The sequence below is a fragment of the Carya illinoinensis genome, chromosome 14, assembly GCF_018687715.1.
Source record: "Carya illinoinensis cultivar Pawnee chromosome 14, C.illinoinensisPawnee_v1, whole genome shotgun sequence".
NCBI classification, from domain to species: domain Eukaryota; kingdom Viridiplantae; phylum Streptophyta; class Magnoliopsida; order Fagales; family Juglandaceae; genus Carya; species Carya illinoinensis.
The window spans coordinates 5,761,189-5,777,409 of record NC_056765.1 but is presented as its reverse complement, the minus strand read 5'-3'; the positions used below and the strand labels follow the sequence as shown (position 1 = coordinate 5,777,409).

The window sequence follows — 16,221 nt, the reverse complement described above, 5'->3', positions numbered from 1 at the left end:
TAAAAAAAAAAAAAAGTATGGTGTGTGATGTTATGAGTAGTAAAGCTCATATATTATATATAATGCACATTGATCTCCTGAAGGAAAAGTAGTGTTAACAAAGAAAAAGAAGAAGATCCAAGAAGAAGCAAGAACTTGCTCCCACTAATATAAGACAATATACCAAAGGAAAAGGAAATGCAACCGCAAAACCCTCGAAAGTCTCCTCCAGACTTATGCCCTACTCGAAAGCTAGAAGCTAGTCCAGTCATAAACAGTGATACATTAAACAGACCGCAATTCCAAAGAGCTATAAATTCATGAGGCTACAGCAGCTCCTCCCAGAACAGGAAATTGGTTTGGGTCCTCAAAGCTAGGGGCAGGGCCAGCCTCCACCTGACGTCGCCGGCCCAAAAATTCTCCCCTAGATTCACCGCGGCCCCCATGTCCACGACCTCGACCACCACGACCACGACCAGCAACATGTAATTCACCTTCAGCTGGTTTCAGAAATTCATTAATGCTCATCGACTGCAAGAACAGAGTGGATTGTATCAAGAAAAGCACAGAGGTAGACCAACAAGGACTTCTGGTGTATTAGTAGAAATTCAAGGATAGAAGAACTTAGCACCAGGATCCACCACATTCTTCCCACCCCCTTCAGTCAGAAGGCGACAAAAATATTACCACAAATGCATATAACATGAATGTGTCACTATAAGTAGCACTGCCAAACAAAACCCCTTAGGTTTGGATAGTGAGTTGAGACGATATGAGATGAGATAAAAATTTAAAATTGAATAAAATATTGTTAGAATATTATTTTTTAATATTATTTTTGTTTTTATATTTAAAAAAGTTGAATTGTTTATTGTATTTTGTATGGAAATTTGAAAAAGTTGTAATGATTAGATAAGATGATCGAGTCGAGAGGCTCTCTCAATCCAAACAACTTAAGCTATCCACAAGTATCACAAGGTGCAAAGAAGCAAGGCATAGATATCAACCGTGACATAGGGCAACTCAAAAGCAAACACGTGGAAAATACCAGTTAGGCGAGATATTTAACATGGATTAATGTGGATCAATTATGAAAAGTTCAAACATGGAATATAAAATAAATTAACAAAGCAAGTACACATTTATACAGTTCACAAGAGAAGAAAGAAATCTAACAAAAACTTCTTTTTTTCGACTTTAACTTATGTTGCAAACAAAAATATTACTGAGTGGAGATTTTCCCAAAAATTAAGCAAGAATAAATTGCATGCAAGAGCGTGTCAAAAGTTACCTTCCGAACTTTGTCATCTTTTTCAAGGCTACCTTTCTTCTTAAGCTTCTCCTTCTCAGACTTCTGAAATAATAACAGAAAAAGAACATGAACTACATACATAATATGCAGTCAATGAAGATGAAAAGATGACAAACAAGATTACACACCAGCTTGATGAAAAGGCTATCATCTTTCTTTCTCTCGACGAGTTGCATAGACTCCAAATCCTTATCTAGTGTGACCTTTCTCCCCTCAGTCTTTCTTAATGCTTCCAAAGCCTTCCTCTTTTCAAGAAGCACCTTCTCATATTCTTCAAGTGTCATTTCCTATAAGAAAACCAAAACATTCATTAAATTGTTTTTCAATCGAGAGGTGTTCTCAAAAGATTTGACGACAAACTATCAATACTTTCTCCTCCTCATTCTCGTCAGTATCTTTGGCCTTCTTCTCAGAATCAGCTTGAGCTTCAAGCTTCTCATGTTCATGCACTGCACCAGTTGTTCCTTCAGTAGTCACAGGAACATCCCTGTTAAAAGCCAACAGATAAAAAATTTAGATGTCTCAATAGAATTCAACTGGACCCTGTCCATGGACACGGCCTCCAGCCTCAGAAAACGTCAGCCAAGCACAAACCTACAATATGTTCTATAGAACTTTGGTTTTTAGGACAGCTTACCTCTCTATGCTAGAATTTTATCATGCCACCACCCTCAGAAACATAACAAACGTTAATATAAGTTTTCAGTGATGTTAAGCATTTGTGACACTATGTATGTCACTGAACATTATTCTGAATCCATGAGAACTGTGTCCACATTTCATACAAGGAAAATTCTCTGAGAAAAGGAATGGGAGAAAAAGGAACTTCCACAATATATGTTCCAACCAGAAAATAAGATCTCAAATAAATGCCAATTCGCACAATAAGATATAAATACAATAACAAGTGCACAGATCATAAAAATTGTTTGTAGAAAGCATATACCATTCAGCTCCACCACTGTAGTCATCAACTTTCACTGCATTCTCAATATCACCAGTAACGTTTTCCTTTGATTCAGATTCATTTGATACTTCGCCCCTTCTACTATCACCACCCCTTCTATTATTCCTTCCATCTTGCCTATCATAGAAGCGGCCTTCTTGTCCACCAAAACCGCGGTTTCCCCTACCGTATCCTCTTCCATCACCGCCACGGCCCCGATTCACATTTCTCGGCCTCACATCATATTTAGTCTCATTTCCACTTTCTTTGCCCTGAAACTCTTTCTGTTCCCAACCATCATTATCATTCCCATCATGTCCCTGCTTCTCAATCTGATAATTGTTCACATCAAGTTGGCTTTCACTTCCAAATTCCTTACTCTGATTGAATCCCCCTCCTCCACCACGGCCTCTCCCTCTCCCTCTCCCTCTACCTCCACCACCATGCCCCCGCCCCTGCTCCTGCCAATCATCCCCAACTGCATTTCCTGATTCAGCTCCGTCGTTCCTCTGGAAATCATTATCACCCCCATTATTCCCACGATAAACACTTCCCCCTCCATTATCATCCTGATAACCATCCAAACCCCCATTTTTCCGTTGATTACCATTCCTTCCTCCGTTGTTACGTTTGTAGCCATCAGATCCTCCAAAATTCCGTTGATAACCTTTCCCACCTGGCTCAGACCTTTCAGAGCCACGACCCTGGCGGCGCTCCCGCCCCTCTGGTTCATTCTTTCTAACCACAATATCTCTTCTTGTAACTGCCAATAGAAAAAGAGGAGTATCAATGAAACCGTTGCGGTACAAACATGAAAAATAACCAATGCGAATGATGCACGGACAATCGTAATTGAACAAACAGTTCCAAAATTTAAACAAACAAAGGGGCTGTCAAAGTAATTCTCAATCTATATATTTTCAATTTAGCACAAACAATCCCGCCTTTTCTATGCATTTTCCATCTTCTCAACTAATTGCTATGCAGCGAAAAAGAAAACACAAGAAGACGACGAGAACCCCAATCAAAACCAATGACAAACAACATAACAGCTGACGAACAATAGAATAAAATGAACAAAACAAATGGATTGCAAACAATCACCGTAATCGGGGAGCACAATAGGCTTTGCTTTCATCGACACGGCGTCGTCAAGACCCCAGTCTGACTCTTCCTTCTCCACGGGCTGCTTTTGGTGCTGTTGCTGCTTGTCTTTCTTCTTCTTCTTCTCCGGCGGCGGAGGCTCCGCCTTCACAGCAGCAACGCGCTCGAGGAGCGCCGAAACGTCGTCGTCTCCGTCTCCATCCCCCAAAAGAGCAAAAACGTTTTCCAGTCGAGCCATGAGAAATGCAAAAGCTAGGCCAAAACTAGGGGGTTTTTTGGTAGATCAAACGCAAACCCTAACCCTGAACCTAACCCCAAATTGATGGAGGTGATCCATAGTCTTCAGCACTGGAATCGTTTGGGTTTCGCTTTCGGCGATGCTTATGCTGAATAGTTCAGTAGCTATATATATAGGTAGTGCGATACTGAAGAGAGGGGGAGGGGGGGCAGGGGGGTGGGTTTGCTTGGAAAGTAAGGAAACGTGGAATCGGTGCTCGGCCGCTGGCCCACTGCCAGGTAAACAAATATAGTCCTTGTTTGTTTAGCCAAAACTAAAAATCTCATCTCATCTCATCTCAACTCATTATTACATCTTTTTCAAATCTCAATACAAAATATAATAAACAATCTAACTTTTTCAAATCCCAATACAAAATTAATATTCAAAAATTATATTATAATAATATTTTATTTATTACTATTTAAAACATCTCATCTCATCTGTGTAACCAAGCGTTTCCAATTTCAACCCCATTTCAGCCCCAACCCAAATGGTAACTTTTTTTTTTTTTAATTTGCCCGAAATGATAATCGTAGTTTATTTTTAGAAGAGAAATAATATTTATAATTATGATTATACAAGTATTGAGTAGTATTTTTGAAAAAAATAAATTAATACGAAATTTATATGAAAAAAAAATTAACTTTTTAATCGTAAATCCTACTATTTTTCAAAGTGATTATGCGGCCTTTGCACATTCTACGACTGTACGTAACATTATTCTATTATTTTTATATTGAGATTTGAAAAGATTGAATTGGTTATTTTATTTTTATATTAAAATTTGAAAAAATTGAATTGTTTATTTTATTTTATATAGAAATTTAAAAAATTATAATGATTAAAATAAGATGAGACGAGAGTTTTTCTACATATAAACATATATAGCAATCTGCATACTAATACTATTGTCTTTATATTCAAAATTTAAATTGACACGATTTTTATTAAAATTTGACTTTCTGACCAATTACATTAGATGGATGCGCATATTGGTACGAAGAATCACTTATAACCAGAATTTTTTTCATTAAATTCATACAAATTAAATTCATTTTATTTATATTTACTTGAAATTATAGCCTATCTTTTTTATTTTCTATTAATTTCAACTTAAAAGATGATACCTAATTCTTTCGTATTTTCTTTTAAAGTGTATAAATCTCGCGTATTCTTTTTTTAAAAAATATGAAATCCATCATTAAAAAAATAACTTTTTCATATAAGTCATCTTTTTATTATTTTTATCAAAACAAGTATGTGAGGGATTTGCACATTTTAAAATTGTAAATACTATTTCTATTTTCTTGATAGCAAACCCATAATAATTTGTAAAAAATAGAAGAGACAAGAAAAAATTAGAGGGAATCCCATCAATTATTATATATTATTGTTGGATGTGGCTAGTCCATCTTAAATTTGAGGATTTTTAAATATTTGTTGGCTAAAAAAGGAAAGTTTTTCTCTTTATTAGTTCACTAATAACGTTTCAGGCTCTTATCTGGGTATGTTCCTTACTTTTGTTAGCAAAAACAGCAAGCATTTCTGTATATAAAAATGTTTTAATTCCGGCACTTTTTTTTTATCTGGATCGACGCCGCAAATGGATCGATCCGATACCAAGAATGGTAACTTAGGATGATAGAGAAATTTTTTATTTTATTTATTACTTAATAATTAAGTAAATATTTTTTATTGAAATTGTAACTTTTTAAAAAAAAATTAAATTTTTTTAAAAAATTTGCCTTGTCGGGAGAATCGGTGGGCCCGTGGCTGTAGTGCCACCCTAGGATGATATATATGGTGGACCACTTTGATTTTGGGCCGAGTGCTTGAGTTTTAGACAACATTTGTGCTTGACTCGGCCCAACTAGACCAACCCGATTGATGTGCCTTTATATATTGAGTATTGTTTCTTTGGGCCACTGTTACTTGTAATGGGCCTACTAAATGGTCATAACTCTTAACCCAAGGTGCATTTCCAAATCGATTTCTAATGTAATGTTGACAAATGAAGGCAAAATGATCTTTGGCATGATGACAACACTTCCGTCTGTTTGTGATCATGCTGGATGGGTTAATTTCCTGTCCTTAGCCCAGCAGCGTAAAAAGATTAAAAATAAATAAATTTGACACTTGAGTAGTGACAAATATTAATCTGTTTAAAATAATAAAGAGATAGACATATGAACTTAATCTTGTTATTTCAGACCCGTATTTACAATATAAGTTATGTTACATACAGTCACTTTTGAGTATATTTTATATATTCCGCTGATGTGATTGGTCAAAACAATTATTCTATATTAAAAAAAGTGACGTAGAGAAATGACTGCATATAAAATTTTTATTACAAGTAAATTTACATTAAGAGATCAATAAAAACGTAGATGACTCATGGATTTGGCATTGGGTCTAAATTGAGGAATCATGTAATCAATGCTAAAGAAACTAACCCTTAGGGGTTGGCTCAAACAATAAGAGCTTTGGTCTTGATGGTGTGCTCATTTCAAGTCTAAGTTTCGAATCATTGAGTGCAAATAATTTCTATGGGCCATCATATTAGCAAAGCTCTCTCTTTGAGTTACCTAAAGCATATTTGGATAAACTAATTGCCAAGAGTCTATGCATTCTCGAAAATAAAACCTATATAATTAACACTAAATGGCATTGTATTTTATTGATGAGAAGTGTTATAGTTACAAAAAATTTTATTAAAAATAAACAAATTTCCAAACTATAATAGTCTCATAAAATACGTTAGATCTATATTTACGATAAGGTATTGTTTGGATAGTGAGTTGAGATGAAAATTGAATAAAATATCGTTAGAATATTATTTTTTTAATAATATTATTATTTTAATATTTGAACAAATTAAATTATTTATTATATTTTGTATGAGAATTTGAGAAAGTTATAATGATGAGATAAAATGAATGAATTTTATTATCCAAACAATACATAAAAATAATTTTATAATTTAACATATTACAATAATTTACGTTAATTTTGTGAGATTATTTTTTCTAAATCTGTTATAAAGCAGTTCTCTTTGTTGAGAAGCTGTCAACTCTACGTGTGTTCATTAGCCTGTGAGTTAAAAAGGTGAATTCCGAGTTTGTGGTGAGCCCACAAACACATAACGTTTTGTTTATAAATTGAGCGGTTTACCGCCGCTGGTTTTAGGGAACTCTCAACTCTGTTTGGACAACTCACCCACCGACCAATATTTTAATCTAATCTCTAATTTAATAACAAATAGCGACAAACTAAAGCAAAACAATGAGAGATATATTAGAAAAATTGAGATAATTAATTTATGTAATAAACAAAGTGCAAAATAAAAAAAGAAAGCTTAATACCCCATACCCCCCCCCCCCCCCCCCCCCCCCAAAAAAAAAACAATTTCTTTGAAAACCACTTGTCTTATTCGGTAATTCACACTCCAATTGCCATGTTATCGTTTTGCAATAACAATAAAAAACGATGATGTGGATGAATTCCAATTCCCATGGATGAGTTCTCTTTTTTCAATAATAAATAAGAGTGAAAAGTTAGGGATTTAATCATCATATGTGACTTGCGAAAGACAATCAATTGTGTTCGAGAATAGAGGAATTGGCGTATTGAATATAAACAATATGTCCTTCACATTAATCTAATTTTAAATTGAGTCTAACAGCTAAACACCTAATTCTTAAATTATTAAACTCATCTCAACTCAAAACTTCTTTACATATGTGATTCATAATTTTTTTCAATTCAACACATTTTTACACGCAGAATCTACAACCTTTTCAATTTTTCATAAATATATTTAAACTCATCTGAACATCCAAACACATATAAACTTATCTTAAATGAGTCTCATAAAATCCATTATATCATCTTAACTCATTATTATTCATAAAGAATTCAACTTATCTTAATTCAACTCAACATTCAAATGAGGCCATAAATGCAATACGCCAAATTAAAAAAAAGTTACAATTGTCTTAAGATGACAACGTACAATTATGTTCTTGTTACGTCGTAAGATTAGTGGTATATTCTCAACTTTTCATAAATATATTTAAACTTATCTAAACATCTAAACACATATAAACTTATCTTAGATGAGTCTCATAAAACCCACTATATCATCTCAACTAATTATTATTTATAAAGAATTCAACCTATCTTAACTTAACTCAACATCCAAATAGGGCCATAAATGCAATATGCCAAATTAAAAAAAAAAGTTACAATTGTCTTAAGATGACAACGTATAATTATGTTCTTGTTACGTCGTAAGATTAGTGGTATATTCTCCTGTCTATCTTAATATATGGAATAATACAACTTTAGATTAAGACCAATAGAAGAAAATTCTTACAATTAGTGTAATCATGTGTTTTCATGTACATACAAGATAGCTTAAGTAGCAAAATATTTATTGTTTACTTTGCTAATCGATATTCCCAATTTAATACTGTTTAGAGTTTCCATTACGTACGTAGACAAATCTTTGGACTTTGATCATGTCCTCCACACTTTATATTTTACTCTCCCAAAAAATTTTAAAAAATCAATTTTTTTATGTATTTATTTTTGGATCGGTCTGAAAATGGACATGATTTCCCAAACTAAAGACAAATAACTTTCCAAACGACATGATGAAGTATGATTGAAAGATAAGATTTAGCAGCTAATTAAGACCAACTTCAGATAAAAAAAAAAGAAGAACAATCATTTAAATAGAGTATGTTATCCTTACGAATATGATTGTACACAATCACGGGATGCGTTTTTGAATAATAAAATATTATAAAGAGTAACATTACTTTTTATTCTGAATTTTATTAGCTGTCACGTGACATTAATATTCACGCCAGCTAATAAAAAACCGACACGTCATATACTAATATCATATGATAATCTTCCATTTAATATTCTAATATGAGATTGATGGAGATTTCCAATGTAAAAATGTGAAAATTCATATATTAATTTTCAAATACCAAAATATGAAATCTTGAACTGTAAAAAGGTAAATACTTATGTCTTAAGTAGTGTACTCAATAAAATTAAATTTTAACTAAAATTTAAATAGATTGTATAAAAATAGACTGTAATAGACTCAACAAAACTACAGTATTTTTAGCTTTCTTATGTTTTGTTAGATTAGTTGGTTAATTTTCAAATCCCGAAGATTTTTTTAAATTTACATGGAATTGCTTATGGTGTTGTCTTGTAATTTTTAAAATAAATAAAAAGGTCAAAATTAATATTTAAATAAAATAATAATAGATATGTTGAGTCCACTACCATATAGCACTCTAAGTTTGGCAATTAACCCTTGAGGATAGTTGGTTGGTTGAACGTGAACAGGGAGAATATAAAGTTGTTCGGATAAAAATTTAGTAAGATGTATTATTTGGGAGCCGAGTAAGTGTCGTCAACATCAAGGTTACAGAGTTGTAGAGAAATTTGTTTGGGATCTTTGCATTTTGGACGGCAATTGGAGTGTGACAAAATGATTCTTACGTACTCTTCTTGAAGCCGATAGCGGTTATAATATTTTGATAAATTTTTTAAGTTGTGTTGATGTCAAGTGCTAGACAAGACAAGGGACAGACAACCTAATTCAAAACTGATTGGGTATGAATATTATTTGCTTGGGCCATGTACAACACAACCTATTGATTATAAGAAAAACAAACAACAAAAAATATAAAGAAATAATATTTGTAATAATGAATATGTAAATGTCACGTAATTATTTTTTAAAAAATTAAATATAAAATTAAAATAAAAAAATAATAAATCTCATTTTTTTTAAAATAAATACATGACAGTTACATATTTTAATAGTTAACGTTATTCAAAAATATATAATCCAACCAGCACTCTTCTTATTTTTTTTTTTAAAATAACTATACGACGCTTACATATTTTGTAAATGTACGTATGATTATTCAAAAATATATTATCAACCTGCACTCTTTTTATTTTTTTCTCTGAAAAAGTATTAATTTTCAGTTTTTTTTTTTTTTTATTCCATTTTGGCCAGAGCCTGCACTTCTCTCTCTGATCTCATGTTTTTGCCCTTTTGTTCCCTTGTTAAACATACATTTATGTGTTGATACAATTACAACCATTCTGGTTGGGTCTTGAGTCCTGAAAGTAATGTCATCTGACTTGGCGTGCCCTAGCAGTTTTTTTCCCCTTTTTGGGGGAGAGTAAGCATTTCATTAAGCCACTCAACAACTATTATAATTAGTACAACACTCGGAGTAAATAAATGGTGCTATTCGCCCCCTCAATTTACCTTCTCAAATGTACTGCTGGAATAATGATGGGTTGAAGTTTTAACTAGATAAATTTCCTTCAAAATATTTTTATAAAAATAATAAAAAAATAATTTTTAACATTTTTTAAAATGAAATTTAATTTTTTACAAATGCTCATATGGGACTTATCTATTTAAAACTCTTACAAATTATTTCTTTTCACGAATCCTCCCAAATATAAAAAAATCCAAGGGAGTAACCACCTTGAATGGTAGTTTTAGACTATAAGACCGGCAAATTGTATTGACAAGATTAGAAATTATAGAAATTATTAGTTATCATCTCTGAATCCTACTTCACATACTAATATGTAATTTATCATTCTATTTAAAAAATACAGTATTTCACTTCACTAGATTGGCTGATGAAAATCGTTACCGTTACAAAAAAAATTTATAAATTGAAATAATATGTAACATATAGTTTATAATTAAAATACTTTCACAATCTAATATACCGTCTTATAAGCACCATTAATTATCAGCCAAGTTGACTGCAATAAAAGAACTATCATTAACTTTACCGACGCGTGAGATCACTGTGTCAGAAATGGGTCGATAGAGAATTACACATTGATGGCAGCAGCCAGAAATAAATAAGCAATCTTGTTGGCAGGGGGCGGGGGGTGGACGGTGGAGTTGCCCGGTCCACAGGTTTGCCAAGGAAACAAATGATGAAGCAGAACAAGTTGGGGGAAGTCAGATTTTGACCAGATTTCAGAGCAGAGCTATGCAATAAATATATGCTCTATTAACTACCACAATTATCAACAGAATTTTGAATGTAAATTCCCAACCTGAAAACCCCATGTGAAATCCCACTACTATTACTCAGTGTTTATCATAAATTAGAAGCAAATAACATGATGTTCTTGTAGATGTCGGCCCCCACGTCGATCGGCTTAGGATCATCAATATCATCATCATGGTGATCATGACCATGATAATCAAGTGTTTCTATGATCATGGCATATGATCATGAATGTGTCCCACAAGGGTTGGTAAAGGAAATAAAAAAAGTCAATATAATATTCATTACAAATTTTAGATTGTAGGGGAGGGGCTACCCTAGGGATCATGTGTAGCTCATAGATAATACCATTGGACTATCTTAAGTCCAAAAGATCTGAAATTGCTGCATAACATAAATGCTACACAGTAATGGATAATGTATCTACTTTATTCAACTTGAAAGGTACATGCATGATGACAAGAAATTGATGTCGACTCTCTTTCGTTTACGTTGGACGTTCTTCTTTTGTACCTAACATGAGTAGGCTACATTAATTCAATTTGGTCACGTTCTTCGCTTCCTACTTGAATATAGATAGATATATTCAATAAATCTAAATCTAATTGAGATTTTTCAAGTTGTCCCTAAAGGGTAAACTGATGATAAGAAATGAACCTGTCACGAAATTGTGCGTGGTCCGGACTTGTTAAAAACAAGTGACACATCATTATTTCGTATATGTTGAGTACCCAATATGAGTCTTGTCTCTCTCCATCGCCACTTATAGTCGAGCTTCACTATCCTCTTTGCCAATCACAATCAAAATTCGCCGCCTTCTCCGCCTATCAAAAATCTCGAAAAAGAACAAAAATCAAACACATGCATAGCACACTCTAGAATAATAGAACGATAAACAATATTTGAACTTCAAGACTTACCATCTAGGATTAGTTATGAAGTTGCACTTAAATCGTTTTCTTTCAAACTTGTGCTCATCTTATAGACAACTTAATTTATATAGATATATATTCTAACGTAACCCTTAAATTAATTTTTACTTTTTTAAGGAAAAAAATAAAAATTAATGATAATACATAATGTCACATCAACAATCAAAATAATAAGATGTAAGTGTAGAAAAAATATTACTCAAATACGATAACTCCCATTTCTACATAGGTAATACCAAAAACTGTGACGTCCACCCCGCCCCTCGACACCCAAGTGGGGAGCCACGCCCCTCGCCTCCTGGTGGCAAGGTGCGGGGAACGGTCCATCCTGTTTTACATTATGCAGATATCACTCTTAAGTTGTATAAAGAGTTGTTGGTGCATGTGTCAATACTCTTTTTTAATCTAATTTAAATCTCAAATTTTCTGCAAAATTATATAAAAAAAAAATTATAACAATCTTATTTTTAGAAATCATCAAAAAATAATATTGGGAGTGTATTATTACTCCTTTATTTTTTAATCGGATTTAGCAAAGAAAAAGGGTTATAATTATCATGAGCTAGCCCTCCAAATGCAATCTCAATTATAATCAGTAGCTTTCCATATTTATTGGTTAATATTCCATGAGTACTATAGATAATTAGTCAGTGATGGATCGACAACAATATGCTGGACATCGAATAAGATCATATCAAGCTATATATATATATATATATGTATATATATAAAAGGATGATGCTACTCACACTGCTCCTAGCTCCAGCTAGAAGCTATTGTTAGACGTAAGTGTATTTTTTTATATGTATTTTTTAATCTTTTTAAATATTTTTTAAAAAATAAAAAATTCACAATATCATTAAAAAAATATTTTTTTAATTACAAAGTAAAAAAATAAAAATAAATTCAAAATGTCAATAGTAGCTCCCAGCGGCGGTGTGAATATCATTTTCCATATATATAATTGATTGCATAGAACTAATTAGTAGAGATCTAATTTCATATTAATTTCATCATCATTGATTTAGCCCTTCTTGTTTTGAGTCTCTGACTCAGGAAGTCCACTCCCCCAGCAATCTCTAACTTGAGAGTGTGGGAACGGATATCTAGCCAGGACCCAACTTATTGTGGCCATACATTCTTTTTCCATAGGTTTGGATTGGGAAGCTTATAAAATTGGGAAAAGATGTGGCTATTTGTCAGTAATGGTTCACGATCATGAGGCCGGCCAGGAGTGCCACAACGCCAAATTAAAATAAGAATAAGAATAATTTATAATGAGAAATAATATTTGTAATTATGAAATATATAAGTATCGTATAATTTTTTTAAAAAATGAGTAAATACGAGATTTATATAAAAAAATTATTTTTTAATAATAGACTCCACTATTTTAAAATGATTATATGGCGCTTACGTATTCCATAACTACATCTAACATCACTCATATATAATAACGTTGAAGTTTGATGTAATGTGAGCAAGGAGATTAAGGATAGAGCTATAATTCGTGTAGTGTGTTAGAATATAATTTAAATAATTAAATCTATCTTTTTAAATCAGTTTAAGTTATTTTAGACAAATGGTAATTTAACGCGATATTAGAGTAAAGATGTGTTAGGATGATCAATCTATTATGTTGTAGTACTAGGATGTAGGACTTTGATGCGAAGTCTTGACGAGCATTTCTCTATATCGAAACACAAATTTGGATCAATGCTCAATGTTTCCTCTTTTAAGATTGGGATATTGTAGAGGCTATGTTCCAAGGTTCTAAGATGGTTAAGACTCAAGTGGGTTTGATCTATTTTTCTTGAACATGGCATCTTGGTGAATGAGGGGAGGTTTCAAGCAAGGTTATTCCCTATCAATTATACGCAGCTTTCCTCAAAAACTTCTAATTTTCATCCAGAAAAATATAGTTACAAGCATAATTGTGTACTAATCTGTGCATCAATGTGATGTGATTGGTCAAAAAATAGATTTTATTAAAAATAGTATTAATTTAAATTTTAAGTATGAATAAATCAGTATTGATGCACAGATTAGTACGTGACTGTGTTTGTATATAACAAAACTCTTTTCATCCCACACACTACATATGTGAAGGTGATGAAAAGAATTTTTTACAATTATTAAATTGAGAAACTAAAAGACAAAACTCTCCCAGAAGACCAAAATGGAGTTCCTTGGGGAAATAAATTACTGACTCACTTTATCAATCATAAAATAGACCAAATATTTTTAATTTCAACCCATGAACGGATTTAGTTACATATATATATATATTTAATAATAAAGTATATCGCTCAGTAATTTTTTTATTTAATAATTAAAGAAATAATTTTTAATATATTAGTATATTTTTTTAAAAATAAATATTTAAATATATTAAAAGAATATGAAAAGAAAAAAATTAAAAAATAAAAATTTTAAAATAGCGTAGCGGTCAAATGGAGCAGTGCTACTTAGGCAGTAGAGTAATAATGCTCTTTTTTTTTTTAAAAAAAAAGGCAATAGACCTAAAATGGATGGATCACTTGATGAATATTTATTTAGTAAATATTAGGCTTTATATATAATTTTAGAAAAAAAAAAAAACTTGAATCACAATATTGACTATGGCTTGTATCTCAAATTCTGTAAATAGTAGTGAAGTTGTCTATATTAAACTTAATTTTTTTTTTTAAGAAATGGGAGAGAAAATAGAATAAAAATATTAAAAATTTAAAAAATTATTTGAATATAATTTTTTTTTCAATTTATAAAAATCATAATGATTATATAATATTATATGAAGAAATTGAAGATTTAAAATTAAAAAATATTTTATATTTAAATAATATTTGAGAAAAAAATTATAAAAAATTATAAAAAATTTTCATTTAATCTCATTACTCAAACGTATATTATAGTTCTTTGATTACAAGCCGAAATGGGAGATGCACCTTTTGCATTGCATACATGGAAAATTAATTTTTATTTAGAAGAGAATTTTGAGAATATTTCATAATTATTTATTATTTTATTATTATTTATTTATTTTATCATTTTTTTACTATTATTCATAAATTATCTAAATTACCTAACCTACCCATCTCAACCATAATTATAAAACTACTCTTTCTTTCTACACCTCGTAAACAGAACTTTTGTCTGACTAATCTTCTCAGGCCCACATCATGAACATGTAAATGCACCGCCCAAAGCATCTATGGTCATCAATATCACCTTGGTCATGGCACAAAACCAAAGGTTGTGGGGTACCACATTCATCTCATGAAGTTGCCAAATTGTGCAGGCTGCAGCCAAAATCTGATGGGGGTAATAAAACTCTGAGAAAACTTGCTCTTCCTTGCCTTTAGACTGGGAAACAAGTACCATCAATAATATTCACAGCCACGGGTAGGGGACTGGTGTTCTTTTGCTTGTAGTTCTCATAAACTGAGCTCTGCTCATCACATGAAAACCAGTCGGCTTCTTATGTGAAGTCGACACATTCATTTTCTTCCGAAAATATCTTATTTGCAAGCTTGTTTGTTGTCACGTGTTGTAAGTTTTGTTAAAATATAAAATAAATAAACAAAATGTACTTTTTACCGTAAATAATAATTTTACATGATATCATAATTCAGATTTACCCACAATTTCAAGCCTAACAATTCGTAGAAGAAACGGATTGTCGCTGCTCTAACCTAAGACCCGATATATTAAGAAAAATTGTTAAAATTATCTCACATCGATTATGGAAGAGGCTGATAATTAATTTATAAGTATGGGATAAAGTTTCATCTCTTAAACTAATTTTTGAAATTGAGAGAGGTTTAAAACTACCTAACACTGATATCATAAAAAATATAAATGATAACTTTCGCACAATTTCTTTAAAAAAAAAAAAAAAAGAGTGCCCAAACTTTAAGCATTTTAAGATATTATTTTAAAAAATATATATGCTTTTATTTCTTTTTAATAACTGAAGCGATCCTAGAAGGAGCTTGTGTTTTGCACCTCTCCTAGAGCAATCGGTAGAATTGTAGCTTGGTCTGGACCTATTCAACATTCATGGCCACTTATTGTGGACTTTTTCCTTTTATCGTCTTTTCCTTGGCTTAGATATTGTGGACCTCAAGAATTGACTCTCTACCCCCAATTCATGCTTTTTGTAATGCTCGCCAATTCACATCCCCATTGTTCTGCATACTTCTGTACAGGATTTTGTCTTTGCATATTTTTCTGCTACATGTTGCACCAATGCTTTCAAGCTGCATTGACTTTTACATACCATTCTCTCTTACCTATGGATGGCTCTGCTAATCTATTTTCTTAGATAAAGAACAAAGAACAAGAAAAAGAAAGAAAGAAGAAAGAAAACAGAAACGATTCACAGACCTTTCTTTGAAGAGTTTCATGAATCATGGTCGATGTTCTGATCATGTAATCTGTGCAGAGGAGTTGGACATTAGGTAGGTACTTACTGTTGTGACGTCCAGGGCCGGGCAACACCTGCTTTTAGTCCTTCCACCTTTTGCGGAGGGAGAGAAAGAAATAAGAATTTACCATTATGAAAGAAATATGAAAACAGA

General features: G+C 32.0%; 1 protein-coding gene across 1 annotated transcript; it reads right to left on the bottom strand.

Annotated features, from left to right (window-relative positions):
• Positions 1-33: 33 nt before the first annotated feature.
• On the bottom strand, positions 34-3,747 carry LOC122294532 (RGG repeats nuclear RNA binding protein A-like). Its single transcript, XM_043103339.1, has 6 exons — positions 3,342-3,747; positions 2,238-3,000; positions 1,661-1,778; positions 1,420-1,578; positions 1,271-1,333; positions 34-510 (listed from the first exon to the last, which is right to left on the bottom strand). Exons 1-6 carry the CDS (start codon positions 3,577-3,579, stop codon positions 298-300), a joined length of 1,554 nt encoding a protein of 517 aa, XP_042959273.1. The 5' UTR covers positions 3,580-3,747; the 3' UTR covers positions 34-297.
• Positions 3,748-16,221: the final 12,474 nt, after the last annotated feature.